The sequence below is a fragment of the Musca domestica genome, unplaced genomic scaffold, assembly GCF_030504385.1.
Source record: "Musca domestica strain aabys unplaced genomic scaffold, Musca_domestica.polishedcontigs.V.1.1 48, whole genome shotgun sequence".
NCBI classification, from domain to species: Eukaryota; Metazoa; Arthropoda; class Insecta; order Diptera; family Muscidae; genus Musca; species Musca domestica.
In genome coordinates this window covers 2,933,297-2,954,455 of record NW_026712340.1, presented here as the reverse complement: position 1 = coordinate 2,954,455, position 21,159 = coordinate 2,933,297, and the positions used below count along the sequence as shown (strand labels likewise).

The 21,159-nt window shown below is 37.3% G+C and overlaps 2 protein-coding genes across 4 annotated transcripts in view; one reads left to right on the top strand and one right to left on the bottom strand.

Annotated features, from left to right (window-relative positions):
* The window catches only part of LOC101888289 (mitochondrial thiamine pyrophosphate carrier), a 108,668-nt gene extending 101,110 nt beyond the window's left edge, over nucleotides 1–7,558 (top strand). For all 3 annotated transcript variants that reach the window (XM_005178142.4, XM_059127844.1, XM_005178145.4), the window contains one exon: nucleotides 6,207–7,558. In XM_005178142.4, the coding sequence (XP_005178199.1) occupies nucleotides 6,367–7,356 (990 nt within the window). In that variant the 5' untranslated portion in view covers nucleotides 6,207–6,366 and the 3' untranslated portion in view covers nucleotides 7,357–7,558. The remainder of the gene's footprint in view (nucleotides 1–6,206) is intronic.
* LOC101889291 (sodium channel protein 60E) overlaps nucleotides 1–21,159 on the bottom strand; it is a 585,783-nt gene that overhangs the window by 169,303 nt on the left and 395,321 nt on the right. The window lies entirely within an intron of this gene.

The following is a 21,159-nucleotide window of genomic DNA, read 5'->3' as shown; positions in this document are numbered from 1 at the left end:
ATCACGATAACGAGCGATGGGACGACGAGACACAAAAGATTTATTCAGATTTAAATGCTGGAGTGCTCTAACGATAGCCACTAGTGGTTTTCCAAAATGCTTTTGTACGCTTATAAAAAATATAGTGAGCTGTCACTGGAATAATTTTAACAGCTGTCGGACGAGTACCTTAGAAATGAGAACAGTCTGAAGTTGGTTGCTATTTTTTCGTCTTATCCTGTATATATTATTCAAGTTTTTCCTTTTTTCGGAAAGCATAATAGCAAAATTATTATCTTTTAAAGTCTTCAAAATCTTTCGTTTTTAAGTTTATCGAAGAGCATATTAATTAAACTCAAATCCAATTTTTTCCGGCCAAACCTATTTCAACTTATCTTCATTACAAAAATTGTTAACCACCATATTTAAATCTTAGAAACCAACTGTGACCACAATATCAAATTTCAGGATTCCATTCACGCAATTTCAAATTTAGTAATATTAAGTACTTTTCGAATAATCATCCGGCTCTTTCTATCAAAATTATATGATCAGTGGCCTCCATGCGAAAATCAAGAAATCCGGTTCTCTCCTAAGACCCAATCCCAAATGTATGACCATACTGACTTAAACTACACATGTCCAAAACCACCTCCTTGTCTACACCCTGTACACTAACAGTGGCATCGATACCAAATTTTAGAATAATTTCCACACACCCCAAAAGCACATTTTGTGACATATCAAATTTTAGGTTTCAGCTCTATTCCCTTTACCCAATACCCAATTTAGTACTTTTAATACAATTAAAGTACATTTCCCAAAACACCTCCCTTTCATTTGAATTTTTCAATGAGCTTATTTCTTTACTCTTGTCCTTTATTCTAATCAGATTTAGTACGCAATTGCATCGAATTGGCTATCAAATTTAGTAACATTTAGTACAATCCAAATCTTTCCATCATATACACCAACAGTCATGCAAATTTTGTACCATTTAGTACTTTTCCAACAATTATAGTACGTATTTGCAAAGACACCACCAGATCTCAACCTGAGATACCGACAGAGACCTCAATATCAAATTTGTGGATTCCAGTCCTATCCCCTCATTCAATATCACATTTAATACTTTGCAAACAATTATAGTAAACATTTTTAAAGCCGCATACATATCTCAATTTCAGATGCCAATTAATATCAAATTTGAGGATTCTAGCTCTATTCCCTTTACCCAATACCCAATTTAGTACTTTTAGTACAATTAAAGTGCATTTCCAAAAACACCTCCCTTTCATTTGAATTTTCCAATGAACTTACTTCTTTACTCTTGTCCTTTATTTTAATCAGATTAAAATCACCTCATACAATTACCTGTAAAATATGTGTGATGTGAATATAACAAGCAATTTAACCCAAGCAGACACATACACACCCAGGCACAATCAATTTTCAGATAAATGTAATTTTATTTTTATTCAGTGTTCTTTGCTGGAAAAAATCACTCTCTCTCCCTTTCTTCTCTTTTTATCTATTCACATATAATTTTCATAATTTGCCATTTCTCTGATGGCAGTAGAGTGTGTGTCTGAACGACAAAACAACTATTCGACCATTGAGCAAACGAACGAACAAGGCAAAAATTACCATTTATATGTAGCATATTCTTAAAATAATCTAAATTTGAATACATACAAACATACAGTTATATCAATGTGGATCTGTGTGCGAATATGGGTCTTTTTAACATGGTGTTTGTGCTATTAGTTTGAGTGTATATGTGTGTGTATTTGGATTGGGGACCAATAACGGAACTATGAAATAAGGAAATATGCTGCGTATTATATAAATATATCCTATTATTTTAGCTTTTATCCAACCATCACTTCCCCCCACTCAGTTTCTCATACTCACTCTCTCTCGCTCTCTTCTTTTCATTGCACTGCAATTTAACTCAATTGAAAACTTAAACCAACATTTGTGGCTTCAGTGTGGGAGAGAGGGAAAAAAGGAGGAGCAAAGAAATCATTTCAAATCGAGTTGAAAGTCAATCTAATGATATAAAATTTATATTGTAGGTTAATGGCAAGATGTGGATATGGATGTTTGTATGCATCTGTGTGAGTTCTATACTCGTATATGAACTCAATCTGTTAAATATACAAAGTTCACAATGTATGCATAGATTTTATTTGAATTTATAGTTCAATCTTTGATGTGTTTATTCGGAATGAAATTTTCTGCATAAATGAATGGAAACGGGTGTGTGCGTGTGCGTAAATAAGATTTTATGAATATTTCAATAGAATTTAATAAAATGTTTGCATTAATTAATTAATGAAATTTTTATTTTCATTGAAATAACTGAAGACCAAGTTTAGTTTCGAAGTCGGAAACATTTCAGCAAAGATGAAATTTTGCAGGAAGTCCTCTTTATGTAGATACAGGGTGAGATAAAAAAATTGCAACAATGTCAAACGTCATAATTTTAATTTTTTTTTTTTGTTAAATTTTATTGAATGAAAGCAAAAAATGTCGGAAATACCTTCAAATTTTAGCATAAGTTTAGATTTGTTCGAATTAGTCACCTTTGACACGAATTATGGCCTTCAAACGGCCAATGAAACCGTCACACAATTCTTGGGTGGCGCGTACTGAGTCCTGTTGTTATGTCCAAGGTCTGCAGCCAAAATGTTTGCGTTCCCAAGGCTTTAATAGTCTTTTAAGAGTTCTTTTTTATAAACTAAGTAAAGTCTACAAGCTACACGATATTCAGATACTTGTTTTATATTAAAAAATAGTCCTTGGTTTTTATGTGCCACAATACTTTTATATAATTACTATCCTCAATTTATATTTAAAAATCATAGTAATATTTTCCAATCAGATCAAATATTAAACAAATCTTCGTAAGCAAAACTCCGTGCTCTCTATAAAAATTGTAATTCGTGTTTCTTATTTTCCTAAGTTTCTTATGATAGATCTCCGATTGTACTTAATGACGATTTATAATAATTTCTCCGTGACACCTCCAGATAATTTGTACACCCCCCAATATTGTCGATTTAGCGATGTCCGTCCGTCCGTCTATACATCTGTGAAAATCACTCTAGCTTCCGAACGAAATGAAGTGGATTGATAAAATATTACTCAGATAACTGTTTGCGGGACTTTAGATATTGAAAATGTGCAATATAGGTCCACGTTTTGGTATAGTCTCCTTACAACTGTTCGGTATTTCGATTATTTGTGTCACACTTTTCACCGGAAATGTTTCAAATTTGCAATTCAAAGTTCCTAATGGGTACTACATCGTATGACAGAAAATTTCACATATACAGGGTGACATATAAAAGCTGCAATAAAGTCAGACGCCATAATTTTTACCTTTTATTTAAATGCCGGATTGTTCGAAATGGTCATCTTTGGAACGAATTATGGCCTTCAAACGGCTAATGAAACCGTCACACGCTATCCGAATCTTGCTCTGCGGTATTTTGCCCCATTCCCGGCGAAGCGCTGGACACTTTGGTATTTTTTAGTGCCAACCTTGCTTTCCAAAATACTCCAGACACAATAGTACAACAGATTTGTATCTGGAGATTTTGGTGGTCATTGTGCGCTGGAAATGAAGCGAGGAACCTCATTTTGTAACCAATCTTGGGTGGCGCATGCTGAGTGTGATGGTGCTGAGTCCTGTTGGAATGTCCAAGGTCTGCGGCCAAAATGTTTGCGTGACCAAGTCTTTAATACATTCTCCAGAATATTTTCGCGATAATATCCGGCATTGATTCTGATGCCACGGTCGATTAATACGAGCGGAGAACGACCATCAGCTGTTTTGGCGGCCCACACCATCAATATGGCTGGCGCTTGAGTTCTGGTGGCCAACCGAATGTGCACATTTTCAGCTAACCTCTTTGACAAGTAAACACGATCATTTTGTTTGTTTACAAACTGCTGGACAACGAATGTTTTCTCATCGGAGAAAACCAATCCAAAGCCATTTTTCGGCCACTGCAACGCGGGTTTCGATCAAGTCGCTTCTTTAATTTTCGGACCATTTATGCTGCTTGACGTCGGGCTACGCCAGCAGTATCACGGTAACGAGCGATGGTACGAGACACAAAATATTTATTCACATTTAAATGCTGGAGTGCTCTTACGATAGCCATTTGTGGTTTTCCAGCAAAATATAAAGAAATCACACTATCACGCTTGAATTCCATCACGAATAACTTTTTTTCTGGAGAATTCTCACCAAAATGCTTTTGTACGCTTCTAAACAATATAATGAGCTGTTACTGGAATAATTTTAAAAGCTGTCGGACGAGTGGCTTAGAAATGGCAGCAGTCTGAAGATGGTTGAAGTTTTTCATCTCACCCTGTATATTCTTGATCAGTATAAAGTTCTATGTCGATTTAGCTATGCCCGCCCCTCTGTGGAAATCACTCTAGCTTCCGAACGAAATGAAGTAGGTTGATAATATTTTACACATATGTCTGGTAGTTCTTCAGGAATTAGGTATTGAGAAAAAAACGATAGATTTAGGGTTTTTGGCTGCCTTTGTCACAATTTCAATTGAAATTTGCTGTAAAAATGTTTACATTATGTAAGAAACATCTTTGCATAAAATTGTCTATGTAGGTCTAGGTGTTGATATAGTCCCCTTACCTCCAAATATTCGGTATTTCTATGATTGTGTCACACTTTTCACCCAAAGGGTACTACATCCTATGACAGAAAATTGTACATATAAGTCCACGTCTTCGTATAGCCCCCATGTAATATTAGGTATTTCGATTATTTTAGCCACATTATTCACCAGAAGTGTCTCAAATTTCGTATTTGAAGTTCGTAATGGGTACTACAACCTATAACGGAAAATTGTCTATGCCTGTCCACGTCTTTGTATAGCCCCACATGTAAACGGGAAGAGAAGCACAACCGACTGGTTTTGCTGTAGAATAAATTCTTGATCGGGCTCGAAGGACCAAATTTAAACGATAAGAGAAACTAAAGCGAATGGTTTGGCTGTAGAATTAATTCTTGATCCGGCTCGAAGAACCAAATGTTAGCGGGAGAATCAATTTATACGACTTGCGGGTTCGTTTGTCAGTTTAATTCTGGTTGATAATTTAAAATATTTTCCTTAAGTACTACTGAAACTAATCTAACTTAACCAAATCACAGCCACACAATTATTCATATCTATTATTAGATTTAAAAGAAAACATTACCTGGGTGCTTGTTCCTTCATCCAAGTGGTCTTGTACATCTACTGAGCGCATCAATATCTGTGGGTTTGGGTCATAACCTTTATTATCTCACACATTATCGTATCATCAGCGCACAAGATCACAGAATTGTTCACATGTGGTTTTTATGACGGCTGGGAAACTGATCATTTTCAAATATTTATTTTTAGTTAGATTTTCTCAGCGCCTCACCGCACTCAAAATTATGTAAAAAGTATTTTGTACACCACATATAACGGTATTTCGATGATGTTAGCGATATTATTTACCCGAATTGTTTCAAACTTTCTATTTGAAGTTCGGAGTCGTTACTACAGCTACATCTTCATATAACCCCCATATAGAGGTTTTCATTTGAGCGGCATTTTTCGAAGGCCCGGCCGAATGTTACAAATATGTAAGTGATATTTTTTTAAACAACTTAACCGTATAACAGATTAATTTATTGGATTTAAATTAGAAGAATTCCCTCTGTAATGATACTCAAATAATCAATACTTCTGATACTAAAAAAATTATATCGAACCTTGTTGGACGAATTTGGTATTTGGTTCCTCTAATTTGTTAACATTCCCAGTGACATTGTTTCCGCCAGGATTTTCCAAAATAAATTACCATTAAAACATCCATTAAATTTTCTGATGCCATTGTCACAAAGATATATATAAATACCATGTTAATGACATTATAAAATACATTTATTTACAATAGCAGACAGCCGAAACTCTCCTCTGTAATTTGTAACCTAAATTTTACCAAATGTGCATGTGTGTGTGTGGGTAATAAACATTTAATTGGTAGTAAATTTGAGGATAAAATACAACGACATTGCCATAATAAACTGGCAGGGAAATCAGAAAATCAATTAACTAAATGTCGACTACAAATTATAATGGCCATTGTAATTAACTTAAACTTTGATACGAGACAAACTAACCTCTCGTTTTTCTTTGTTGGTGTCTTTACAGATAAGTACGTGTTTAATAGCATTGTTCCATCCATCCATCCCAAAAACAAATCTCAGGGTATAACCAACAAGGCTGGTTGGTGGTGGTCGGCACGCATACAAAAACAGAAGGGCGTTAACCACAGGAACAGTAAAAACAGCAAAACAGGAAAGGCCTAAAAATGTCCACAACATCCAATGAACAGCCGCCGCCACAACAACACACACATCCCACAGTTCAAAGTCACACGATTTTGACGCAGCTGAAACAGGCTTCAGCGGGTGCAGCCTCAGGATTTTTTACTCGTACCATTACCCAGCCATTTGATGTCTTGAAAATTCGTTTCCAATTACAACTGGAACCGGTTAGTGAAGATCATCCCTCGAAATATCGTTCCCTGGCCCAGGCCAGTAAACTGATTTACAAAGAGGAGGGTCTATTGGCCTTCTGGAAGGGTCACAATGCCGGACAAATGCTCACCATGCTCTATACGATATTTCAGTTTTGGTCCTACGAACAAATCGATTTGAAGTTACGCCAGTACGAGTATTTGGAACAGAATAAGAATACCAGGCATTTTATTAGTGGCGGTGTGGCTGGTTGTGTGGGCACAACCGTTTCCATGCCATTTGATGTGGTGCGCACCCGAGTGGTGGGCCAGGACCCAAATCGCAAAAGCAGTGTGATACACATAATTCCAAATATCATCCGAACTGAGGGTTTCTATGGCCTGTTTCGTGGACTCGGCACGACGTTGATTCAAATCGGTCCACTGATTGGTTTCAATTTTGCCTTCTATCACAAGACCAATGATCTGTTTATGAGCATGGCCGAACCACCGAATCATCATTTGCCTGTGGTGGTGCATTTGTTTACTGGCGGTGTGGCTGGTGTGGTGTCCAAGGCCATTGTCTATCCGCTGGATTTCATAAAGAAACGACTGCAACTGCAGGGATTCCAGAATGCTCGACGTACCTTTGGCCGTAATCAAGTGTGTTTCGGTATTGGCGAATGTATACGATTGACCTATCGGGAGGAAGGCATTATGGGCTTTTACAAAGGCATGAATCCCACACTCATCAAATCGGGTCTCACAACGGCACTGTACTTTAGTTTATATGATATTTTCAAGGCAACCTTTGTACCCGAACTGGAAACTGACGACTCATAGATGTAGAACTTTGTACGTTAACGTAATTAAGTTAAATTATTTCCTAAATATAACTAAACTATGACGAAAAGGTGAGAAAAGAAAAAAAAAAAGAAAATATTTAAGAAAAAAAAAAACTAGAACAAATATGCTACTCAGATGCTTGAAATGTAACTCTAAGACAAATACAATAAATAACCCGAAAAATCTCCCGATATATAAAGTCTCCCAGAAATTTAAGGAAAATCCTTCTAAAAACTCGAAATTCAATCCCTAAACTGAATCCAAAAAAAACCTTTTCCATAATCATTTATCAGACTATTTTGATTTAATTTCTATTGTCATATTAATTCAATATTATGTCCACACACACACACACACACGAAATGTAATGTGATTGTGTGCGTTTTTATTTCTGTACATGTATGTATGCGATTCCTGCCCAACTTCCGCTATATATTCTCTAATGAGTATTTCCTTCTTGTACGCCATGTGGACCATGGTAATATGGTAGCGCAAAAACCGGATGCAATGACCAACGGAAATGGTCAATCATGAAATACAAAGCCCTTTGTTGAGCAACGAACCAACCAACCATTTGAAATATTTATGCAGTGGAAAACTCGAATTGGAAAGCACAAATTGAAAAAAAAGATATAAAACATGTTAAGTATATTATTAATGATATTGACCAATAAATACATTTAACTATTTATAATTTCAGCCATGAATCCAATTGGAAGGAAATTTATTCTCAATTTAACATATTTGCATTTAAAGTTATAAATAAATTCTGATGGAGCCCTGAAAATATTCCACATGTAACTCCCTGCTTTGGAAGGTGCCTACATAATTTTTAGGATTTTTTGAAGCGGCCATAGTAGGCAAGATTGCCACTAAAGTTTGAAGATGGCGAACTCCACTAAGATTTTTGTCATACACAAGAATCGTATGCATTATCAGCAAGAGTTACTCGACGAGCCGTTTTTACATGCTTGGAGAGGAGTTAAGTTGTGTAAAAATTTTAAGTAATAGCCGGGTTTCTTCTCAAAAATTCTGTTAGAATATCATAAAAAGTTTGCATCGCAATGTTACTGGTGTTGCGCAAATGTGTAAGAAGTCGTATGTAATGCCCAAACAATCAGCTGAATCAACTCTGATGGCGAACATCCTTCAATCAATGTAATGATCTGATTGCGGTTGAGGTTCGAATGGTGTTTTATATCATGAGCTTATAAAACTGGGATCATTACCCAAACAACAGAAAACGATCATAATAATCTGTCAAACACTGGCACACAATGTTGCAATACTTCGGAGTTTTTCATTGCATTTGTCAAATGTAGGCTGTCTAGACAAGTAATTGTAGTTTTTGCCCATAATGTAGCCGATGGTGAGATCGATCGAGTGCGATGGTACTGAGTTCTGTTGGAATGTCCAAAGCCTGCGGCCAAAATGTTTGTCCAAATCTTTAATACACCCTCCAGAATATTTTCGCGATAATATTCGGCATTTGTTCTGATGCCACGATTAATACGAGCGGAGAGCGACCATCGGCTGTTATGGCGGCCTACACCATAACCATGACCGGCGCTTAAGTTCTGCCGGCCTACCGAAGGTGCACATCTTCAGCTAACCTCTTTGGCAAGTGAACACGATCATTTTGTTAGTTTACAAAAAGCTTGACAACGAATGTTTTCTCACCACTTTCGGCCAAGCGAAGCAACTCTTTCGCTCTTTTGAGTCTATTTTCTTTCTGTTGCGGTGTAAGTTCTTGCACTTTTTGGAATTTCAATGGCTTTACCCCGAGCACATTTTTCCAATATTTGCCGTATGGAATATTGCGATATGTTCAGCTCACGAGCCATTCTTCGGCCACTGCGACGCGGGTTTCGATCAATTCGCTTCTTTACTATTCGAACCATTTATGCTGATGTTGCTGTTTTCTTCCGTCCACTTCCTTGACGTCGGGCTACGCTACCAGTATCACGGTAACGAGCGATGGTACGAAACACAAAAGATTTATTCACATTTATATGCTGGAGTGCTCTAACGATATCCACTTGTGTTTTTCAAGCCAAATATAAAGAAATCACACTATCACGCTTGAATTCCATCACGAATAACTTTTTTCTGAAAAATTCTCACCAAAATGCTTTTTTACGCTTGTGAACAATATAATAGGCTGTCACTGGAATAATTTTAACAGCTGTCAGAGGAGTGCCTTAGAAATGACAGCAGTCTGAAGTGGGTTGCAATTTTTTCATCTCACCCTGTATATTAGTACCGGGCCTATTGAAGCTATTTAACGAAGTCAGTGAATCAAATCGTTGCTTCAATTCTAACAACAGGCGCATAAAAAACGGTAGAAAAACAGAGCCAGGCTGCTCGAAGTGAGATGAGGCTGTTAGAACATAATAAACTGGACTTTCTAAGAGCTGAAGTAAGCTTCGATCCTCGATTCGATGTGATACTGATTCCAAACAGGTAATGAATAAAAATAAGAACGCCTTCCTCTAATCGATGTGCCGATATATACTGACGGATAAAAGGTAGCCGGAGCCTTCTGTGATTAACTATGAATGACATCATTTTGATGGAAAATTCAGTGTTTTCCAGTCAGCGATTTTTGCTATCATGTAGGCAGCAGAATTTATTAAAATTATGGAGAATGATAAACGTTGACATTTATATGGATAATCATGCGGCTTTTAATGCTATTGAATCTTCTAAAACCAATCCTGATATGAAGAACGGTTCCGGGAAAACTGCACACTACAATCCGGCTTTGCTGGGTACTTGGTCATTGTAATATTGAGGGAATTGCCGATGAATGACGCAGTCGAAAGACTTTGAAGTCGCCGACATCTTTAAATGTCCTCTTTGTCATTTTACAGGAGCGTAAAAACTTCACTTCCGATAGAAAACCAAAGTGAGCTGGTACAAGGAACCACTTGGACAGAAGAGTCTCTATTAAGTATGAACAAATCAATGATAGGGATAAATATGGGAAATTGCAAAATCCGATCAAGAACGTTCAAACGGAATAATTCTAACATCGAATACCGCAGGCTATGTAAGGATGAAGAAGAGAATGCAAAACTGGAACACTGTCCTGCTGGGAAAGATTACGACTCATGATTTCAGAGTGCATTCATTGTGATCTGTAACTACGCTAAAAGGCTGGCGCCGGAGTTTAAACTCGACACTATTCGATGTACCTCTCAATTCCTTTAATTTTTATGAACATCTATTAACTTTCATTCTCTCAACTTTTATTACAACTTTTTATTCTTTCAAGTTGGTTGATCATAATGGAGCGAAAGGTCTCCGAGTGTATTAGATACATATACTTTGATTTAACATAACGAAATCGTATAGTACAATATCTTAACTTCCGATAATTGTAGAGTGGATTGTAACCTCAATATGTCCGATTTATGAATTTCACCATAGGCAAAGGTCAACTTCGATTTTTTAACACCAAAATCAATTGATAGAAAGTCGATTTAGGTATAACTTACTATAACTCTTTTCGGACCTCTTTTTAAAATATGGCTAAAATCTACTCTATAACAAGTAAAAAAGGTGTAAGTTCGGCAAAAAATAAAATTCGTTAAAAATTCTGTTAAAATCTTAAAAATACCGAATGTAGCCGTTATATTATAGGAAGACGTGGACCTGCACAGACAATTTTTTGTCATAGGCTGTAGTAGAATTTGAAACGATTCCGGTGGATAATGTCAAAATACCGAATATAGGGAGGTACCGTTATATGGGGGATATACGAAGACGTGGACCTGCACAGACAATTTTCTGTCTTAGGCTGTAGTATTCTTTGCGAACTTCAAATACAAAATTTGAAACAATTCCGGTGAATAATGTCGCTAAAATTATGAAAATGCCAAATATCAGGGGTACCGTTATATGGGGGCTATACGAAGACGTGGATCTGCACAGACAATTTTCTGTTGTAGGCTGTAGTACCTATTGCGAACTTCAAATACCAAATTTGAAACATTTCCGATGATATTATACACATTTGAGTAACATTTTATCAATCTACTTCATTTCGCTCGGAAGCTAGAGTGATTTCTACAGACGGATAGATGGACGGACATCGCTAAATTGACATAGAATTTTATGCTGATCAAGAATAGATAAACTTTGCGGGGTCTAAAATGTATATTTCGAGGAATGACAAACTTAATATACCCTCCATACTATGGGGAAGGGTATAAAAATGCTACACCTTGAGTTAGCTAACCTTTAGGTTACTAATTTTGTTTAAGAAAGAAAAACACTAAAAGTTTATACCAAATATGATTGGTGGAATGATCTCTCGTGAAAAATATTGTTTGTCTTTTGTCGCTTGATATACTCCCTCCTTTTCAAGAGGGTATAGAAACGTAAATCTTTGTACACTTTATGGAGCGTTAACAACGTGCCACAGATTGATGGTCGAAAAATGGTTCCGAACAAAAGTCACTTCAACATATAGACTTTTCAATCCCAAAGTCTATATCAGTGTTACCTATTCCCAGTACAAATCGTTGTTAATAAAAATGGTTAGGTTGGTACCCTAACCTGGTTGACTTCCCAAAATTAAGTTTCTAGTTCTATTAAATGAAAAATATAAAAAACCCATAACTATCGTAAGTTCAAATCCTTTAAACCATATTTCAAAAATTATTTAAGTAGTTTTTTTTATTTTATTCCCCGCTTCTTTCTACCTTTTCGCCATAAACCGGAAGTGTTATTTAAAATGCTTTCCCCTTTTATGTAAAGTGGCAACTTTCTGCTCTATTTACTTCATCTTCTTCTATTAACCGCAATCGTTATATGTATGCATATTTATGTCTTTCGTGTTTACGGTTCAATAATGATCCCAAAAGGGGGGCGGACCATTATTTATGAAATATGACAAAGTATTTTCTCAACGTTTGCTGAATACCAACAAGCTGTTATGGTTGAATATAAATTTTCTTTCGCTACATCGATTGTCCATCTGCGAGCGAGATAAAAATGAAAACGAGAAGATATGTAGCTGTTCCCGTTTTCTTCATTTCTTCCTGGCTTTGACATATCCTGAAATGGGGGGAACTATATAAAATGCGAAGAACGGCAGGAGTGATGAACTATATTGTAAGGATGTACATTCGTGTGTATGTAGATAAATACGAGACACAAATTGAAGTGTACATTTTAAATTGGTCCCTCGAACTTTTCGCAGGTGAACTCTTCGCCAGCCATCTCCTCGTGTTTATGTAAAACACAAGGATTGTATTTCATCATTCAATTATCGTATGGGTTGAGTGAGTTATTCCATTTTTCCAATATGAACAAATTGAAAAGTTCATAGAAGATGAATTTCCACGAATGTTGGCACTGCAGGCCACATCTACCACATCTGCAGACATTTCTCGACTCAATTACACTCACTTCTTTTACAGCTGTTTTCAAGTGAAATTCTCTTCCATCAAAGATAGTGAGAGGGTGGGTAAAAGTTTTTTTTTTCTTTTTTAAAAATTGCTTTTCTTTTGTCTTTGTTGCCATTTCTTTCTTTTCTATATTTTAAATATGATGTTTGGTTAGTTGTGACACTTTTCGTTGTGGCCTTTTTTTGGGTTGCAATGTTGCCACTTGTGTTTTTGGGGCGTAGATATGTACAATATTGTGGTTGATGATACCTTGCAGTCTATGAGAAGGTTACAGTGACATTCTAGGTTTTATTTCTTATTAAAATCGATTAATTTCTTATATTTAAATTAAGAGGACCCAATTAGAAAATCCCATTTGATACTATCAGTCACAACGTCCAGTGAATTATCCTTCGGCCAGGTTTGAAATATTCAGCTGTCAGCTTTATGCTTGGGCGCCACTAGTAATTGGAATTGGCAACCCAGCAATCGAACAACTGTAGAGTGAAACAGTTACATACAGTGAGATGATATATTTTCTACGGAATTCTCAGTGCATGAGAATAGGATGGTAGTAGGAAGGAACGAGATTTTTAAGCCTCTTGACGTAACGTCTTTGGAGAGAAAACCTTGTTCTCCCAATTTTTCGCGATAGTTTGGCCGGTGATAATCTATGAATCGTCATTGTGCTTCCCAACGTAAGATACACCTTTCAAAAAAATGTATAGGTGATCCATATTTCAATACCCTCCACCATATAATAGAGAAATATTCATCGGAGACCCCGAAAAGTATAAGCAAAAGTAAATTATAAGGCGATTTTGCGATGTCCTCCTGTCTGTTGAAATCACGATAGCGTTCACATGAATTAATTTAGAGCTTTGAAATTTGGCTCAAAGGTTTATATTATATGTAGGGCTGATTGGTATTAAAAAGGGGATATATTGAACCAAGTTTAGGTATAGCCCTTACATAACGGTACCTCCAGACTTTCGGCATTTTGAAGGTTTCTGCCACAATTTCTATCCAAATTAGGTATAACTTTACATTTGAAGTTGTTGCTAGGTGTTTTCTCTCCCTGCAAAAATATTCGCTATATGTCCACTAATTGGTGTAGCCCTAATATAGTGGTACCTCCCGATTTTTGGTATTTTGATGGTTTCTGCTACAAATTACAATCAAATTAGATAAAACTTGACAACTGGGGTTATTGGAAGGTTTGATGTCTCCTTGCCAATATTATTTAATTCAGTTCCACTAATTGGTATATCACACATATAACAGTACCTCCAGATTTTCAGTATTGTGAAGATTTCTCTTACAATTTCTATCTAAATCAGGTAAAACTTTACATTTAAATTTGTTGGTAGGTAGGTTCTCTCCCCGCAAAAAATATTCGCGGTAGGTCCACTAATTTTAATAGCTCCCATATAGTGGTACCTCCTGATGTTCGGCATTTTTGAGGTTTCTAACATAATTTCCAACCAAATTAGATGAAACTTGACAATTGGGACTCTCGACAGGTCTGTTTTCTTCATGCAAAAAATGTTCAATCCAGTTCCATTAAATGGTATAGCCCCCATATAACGGTACCTACCGATTTTCGGTACTTTGAAGGTTTCTACCATAATATCCAACAAAATTAGCTGAAACTTCACAATTAGGGTTATTGGTAGGTTTGTTCTCTCCTTGAAAAAAAGTTAAATTCAGGTCCACTAATTGGCATATCCCCCATACAACAGTACCTTCCGATTTTAGGTTTTTGAAGGTTTCTGCCACAATTACCAACCAAATTAGATGAAACTTCACAATTGGGGTTCTGATAAGGTCTCTTCTTAAAAAAAAAGAAAAAAAAAAAATCAATTCAGGTCCAAATAACGGCGATTTTAGGGTTTTGAAGGCCACAATTCCAACCAAATTAGTTGAAACTTGACACTTGGGGTTCTTGAAGTATCAGTTCTCTTCTTGCGAAATAATGTTCGATTTTGTTCCACTAATTGATATAGCCCTCATACAACGGTACCTCCCGATTTTCGGATATTTAAACCGGAGTACCTCAAGGAAGCGTAGTGGGTTCTGTTCTACATGTTCTTGATACGCCGATGAACTGATATAAAATGGTCAAATATCTCTCTAAAGTCATCAACTTGTCTCTCCAGTCAGGTTTGAAGCATTGGATCATCAACTATATTTTTGGGCGCCATTCGTAATTGAAATTCGGAAAGAAGAGTTAAGTTTAGGATGCAAGTAGTAAAAAGCAGCAGCCGGAACTTCTAATACCCTCTACCATTTGGAAGGAACTTAAAAAATTTCCAAATTTTTTTTACAAAAATTAAAAATCCCGTCAAAAAATACAGCTAGAATTAAAACCGTTATAGTACCGAGTCTAAAGTTCAAATAGGAAACTTGAAACAAAATACCATCAAAATACGCATTTGTGCAAAATTTTAGACATCATTCTCAATTTTTCGAAAGACGGCGTGATTGTGACAGACAGACAAACATAGCTTAATCAACTTAGAATTTTTAGCTGATACGGAAAATATATACTTTGTATTGTCTAACACGAGCTTCAGCATATCGATTGTTGAACGCGCAGTGTGTGCCGTTGCACCGTCCTGTTGCAACCATAGGTTTTCCAATCCCAACTCATCAAGTTGCGGTAAAAAAGTCGTTCATTATTGTTTTGTAGCGCTCACCATTCGTAACAACCGGACGTTGCGACGATGGGCCGCGACGTCTTCGAAGAAAAAAGGTCCGATGACTCCTCCTGCGAAAACAGCACACCATACAGTGCCTTTGAGCGGGTGTAATGGCTCTTCGTTGGTTACACGCGGATTTTCAGTACCCCAGAAGCGTAAATTTAGCATTTTTTATGTACCCGTAAAGATAAGATGGAAATGGGCCTCATCACTGATGATTATTTTGATGAAAAATCATTAGCTTTTTCTGATTTTTTTCTGATGGTGATTAGGGAGGGCTAGAGCGTATGCTAGACGGGCTTGGTGGTCAGTAGCTAACAACTGATGCACCATTTGAACTGTGTACAGAAATATATTCAAATCTTGTACCAAAATTCGCTGTAAAGACCATCGACTTATACCCATTTGCGTGGAACGTCGTGTCGACGGCGCTTCCATGACATCCTCGGCTACAGCAGTTATATTCCCTGCAAAACGGATAGTCCGGGGTCTGCAACGCCTGGCAGCATCTTTTGTTGTGTAAGTCTCTTCGAGGCGAACGGCTAAACGTCGTAGTGTTTCACCACTAGGCGTTGGACGGCCAAGAAATCTTCGACGAAATTTACGTTGTGCCAAAGTCACCGACCGATTATTGGTCAAATAAATAGTCATCAATATTCCTCCTTCTGGACCAGTGAAGCGTAACACTGTTTATTAACGTGTATTTGGCATGTGTTCACTACAAAAATGTCAAAACAGAACTGACTCTAAGGGCCAATCGTAAAATTTATAGAATTTTTTTGATAGGAGGATTACAAGGTTAGATGAAAAAACTGCAACCAACTTCAGACTGCTGTCATTTCTAAGGCACTCGTCCGACAGCTTCTAAAATTATTCATGTGACTTCTCACTATATTGTTTACAAGCGTACAAAAGCATTTTGGTGAGAATTTTCCAGAAAAAAAGTTATTCGTGATGGAATTCCAGCGTGATAGTGTGATTCCTTTATATTTGGCTGGAAAACCACAAGTGGCTATCGTTAGAGCACTCCAGCACTTAAATGTGAATAAATCTTTTGTGTCTCGTATCATCGCTCGTTACAGTGATACTGGTAGCGTAGCCCGACGTCAAGGAAGTGGACGGAAGAAAACAGCGACATCAGCAGAATGGGTTCGAAAAGTCGCAGTGGCAAAAAAATGCTCGTGAGCTAAACATATCGCAATATTCCATTCGGCAAATATTGAAAAATGAGCTCGGGGTAAAGCCATTGAAATTCCAAAAAGTGCAAGAACTTACACCGCAACAGAAAGAAAGTAGACTCAAAAGAGCTAAAGAGTTGCTTCGCTGGTGAACTGCCGAATTTGGTTTTCTCCGATGAGAAAACATTCGTTGTCAGCAGTTTGTAAACAAACAAAATGATCGTGTTTACTTGTCAAAGAGGTCAGCTGAAAATGTTCACCTTGGCCACCAGAACTCAAGCGCCGGCCATGGTGATGGTGTGGGCCGGCATAACAGTCGATGATCGCTCACCGCTCGTATTAATCGACTGTGGCATCAGAATAAATGCCGAACATTATCGCGAAAGTATTCTGGTGAGTTTATTAAAGATTTGGGCACGCAAACATTTTGTCCTCAAGCCTTTGATATTTAAACAGGACTCAGCAACATCGCACCCAGAACGCGCCACCCAAGAATGGTTACAATATGAGGTTCCTCGCTTCATTTCCAGCGCACAATGGCCACCAAAATCTCCGGATACCAATTCGTTGTACTATTGTGTCTGGAGTATTTTGGAAAGCAAGGTTGGTACTAAAAAATACCAGAGTGTCACTCATCTCAAGCAAGCGCTTCGCCGGGAATTAGCCAAAATACCGCAGAGCAACATTCGGGCAGCGTGTGACGGTTTCATTGGTCGTTTGAAGGCCATAATTCGTGCCAAAGGTGACCAATATTCAAAAATTTGGTGCTATTACCGACATTTTTGCTTTTATTTAATAAAATTTTAAAAAATGTAAAAGTTATGGTGTTTCACTTTATTGCTGTTTTTTATTTCACCCTGTATAGCCTAAGGTTTTAAAAATGTCAGGAACTTAAAAGGTGTGGCCTACTTATTCACATCCTTCAAAAATCCCCCTACTGTGCTGCGTCCTTCAGTGTGTCGCCGTTCAAATGCAAAACTATATTTAAAATGACACCTTTTGTTTAATTTGACAGCGGTATTGTGCGCCAATGCTGTAAACTTTTCATTGAGTATTACGACACTCTGTGATATGGCAACGGCTGACGACGGCGGTGACACCAAAACCATTGAGTACTGCAACCCGCAAATGGGCTAGGGCATCCGGTTATATTGCGTTAGCTGAGAAACAAGATGACAAACACGTAGACATGAAAACGAAAGAAACTGCTCGAGAAAAGGAACAAGTGTCACAACGATTTTCAATTTATGTTTTACCTGCTACTCATCATCATCTCGGGCGTTGATACTCCTTTTTGTGATGGTGGTAGTATCAGAGTTTGCTTTTTTTCTGCGTTCGTTTTCAGTTTACATCTTTACTTTACACTTTCCTGCACTCTATGAAATGCACGTATCATGAAAATAAAAAGAAGTTGTCATCATTGGTGGGATGACATCATCATCATCATCATCGTTATCGTCACATCATTGTCGAAAGATGATAATTTTGTGTGAAACGAAGTCAGAGTGAGAAAGTAATCCAATGGTGTGACATGTTCACTGGAACCTATTGGTTATTCCTCTTCTGCATTCATCCCTCACCCTCACTGTATGAGTGTCATTCCCTTTTTCACAAAACTGTCAATTACTTTTGAGATTTTGAAAATGGCTTGACTTTATTTGATATCATTACAACGTTGAATGTTACAGTTCAGGTGATTTGTTCTGTGACAAGCTGAAATTGGATTTGGGTTAGATGGGTAGCGTGGGAATAAATGGTTATTGTGGTTGGCCAAGCATTTGAATGTGGCATTTCTGTTAATATCCGTTAAAAGTGTGGCAAAATGTGAAACAATTTCGATGCAGGATATTTCTGTAGATGTAATGGCGGTGGTTAAATAAAGGGTATTAAAGTTTCAGAGTATTTTTGTGGACATAGTTTGGAGTTAGAATAGGAAGAGTTAGAATATAAAGATGATAATATTTGTGACCATTTGCCCCGCCCAACCTTCTATACAGCTCATACATTCTGTACACACGAGAAATATACAGGGTTGCCCATATTCGACGGACCCATCTGGCAACGCCATAACTTTTGACTTGACTTGACTTTGCTTAATGACATACCGCGTTTGAAGTCCAAGCAGATTTTTACCATGAACCAATACACGCCACGCGAGCGCTCTGAAATAGTTGAAATCTGCGGCCAAAATGTTTGCGTGACCAAGGCTTTAATGCACCCTCCAGAATATTTTCGAGATAATCAATGTTTTCATTTTTCAATGTTTGCCGAATGGAATATTGCCATATGTTCAGCTCACGAGCCATTTTTCGGCCACCGCGACGCGGGTTTCGATCAAGTCATTTCTTTACTTTTCGACCCATTTCTTCTGATTTCTTTGTTTTTTGTTGTTTTCTTCTGTCCACTTCCTTGACGTCGGGCTACGCCACCAGTATCTCGGTAACGAGCGATGGTACGAGACACAAAAGATTTATTCACATTTAAATGCTGGAGTGCTCTAACCATAGCCACTTGTGGTTTTCCAGCCAAATATAAAAAAATCACACTATCACGCTTGAATTCCATCACGAAGAACATTTTTTTCTGGAAAATTCTCACCAAAATGCTTTTGAACGCTTGTAAACAATAAAATGAGCTGTCACTGGAATAATTTTAACAGCTGTCAGACGAGTGGCTTAGAAATGACAGCAGTCTGAAGTTGGTTGCAGTTTTTTCATCTCACCCTGTATTTTTTATCTGTATTAGATGAAGTATGAAAATGGAATACTTCGGTCGGCTATATCTGTTACCTCACGCATATTTTGACATTTTTCAAAAATTTGCAAATATCTCATAGTCGATATGGTCCAAATCTGGGACGTTGTAATATTTTGATCAGTTTTAGTTCAGATACGAATTGGTCAATATTGTCCAACTGCTTCGGAACCTTCTCCATAAAGGGTCAACAGTTTGAATAATCATAACTCAAGGCTGGGGGTATACATCTGTCTGCAAAACCGACGGATAGTATTTTACTTGTTCATTATAATTTCATCCCATCTATGTAAAGGGTGTTTCTTTTAAGCCAGATAGAACTTTAAATTGTGAAAAGTAACACAAAAAATTAAATTTTGATGAAACTTTTTTTTTTATTTGTTTCAGTATACTCTGACAAATCATCACGAATAGAATCACGCTTGAACAACGCTACGAAATTATCCAAATTTACTTTGAAAATCAGGCTCTAGAGCAGTTGGCAAATGACTCGTTGTTTTATCGCAAACTTGTGTTCAGCAATGAGGCGCATTTTTGGCTTAACAGGTTTGTTAATAAGCAAAATTTGCCGCATATGGAGTGAGACCAATCCACAAGAGACCTAGACAGACTCCATTACATCCAGAAAAATGCACCGTATGGTGCGGTTTTCACGCTGGTGGCATCATCGTACCGTATTTCTTCAAAAATGAGGCCGGAGCTCGCGTTACGGTCAATGGAAATCGTTACCGCACCATGATCAATGATTTTTTGTTTAAAAATATGGATGACATTGATGCGGAGGAGATGTGGTTTCAACAGGATGGCGCTACGTGCCAAACGGCGAACGCAACCATCGACTTATTGAAATCAAAATTTGGCGATAAGTTGATTTCGAGAAGTGGACCTGTCAATTGGCCTGTAAGGTCGTGCGATTTGAAACCTCTCGATTATTTCCTGTGGGGCTACGTGAAGTCACTGGTTTATGCTCGAAAAAGTGGCCAAAAATTGGACGTCCAGAATACACTTCGTCAAGAACAGCCGCGGTCCCCTTTTGCCCGAAATCATTTTCAAATCAAAAACCAGTAAAGAAAGTCCTAAAGTCGGGCGGGCCGATTTTATGATACCCTACACCACTTTGCTAATTTAGTAGAGCTGCGCATACCAATTAAAAGTATTTATGGGAGAATTCAATCATACACGCTATGATTATAATTATAATTTAAAATTCAAAGGACTAAATATGCCGAAGCATTTGTATCTTTTAAATTCGGACTTGTATTGCCCATTGCGTGCGAAATTAATTTGAAATCGGATAAAAATATATATGGGAACTATATCCAAATCTGAACCGATTTCGATAAAATTTGGCAAAGATATTTCCGAGCTGTATTTTATATATTTCCCTGAATATCGTTGTTACGGAGTGCATATTACGGCTGTGGGTAACAAATACAATAAATCGGATGAACAATATATATGGGAGCTATAACTATATCTGAACCGATCTTCACCAAATTTGGCATACTACCTTCTAGACTAAATTCGGCCGCAAGTGCCAAATTCCATCCCATTTGGACAAATATTAGACGTTTGGTGCACAATAAATGGTAAATCGGACGATGTTATATATGGGAGCTATATCCAAATCTGAACCGATCTCGATAAAATTTAGCAAAGGTATTTCTGAGCTGTGTTTGATATATTTCCCCAAATATTGTTGTTGCAGAGTGCATATTACGGCGGCGGTGGACAAAAATAACAAATCGGATGAACAACATATATGTGAGC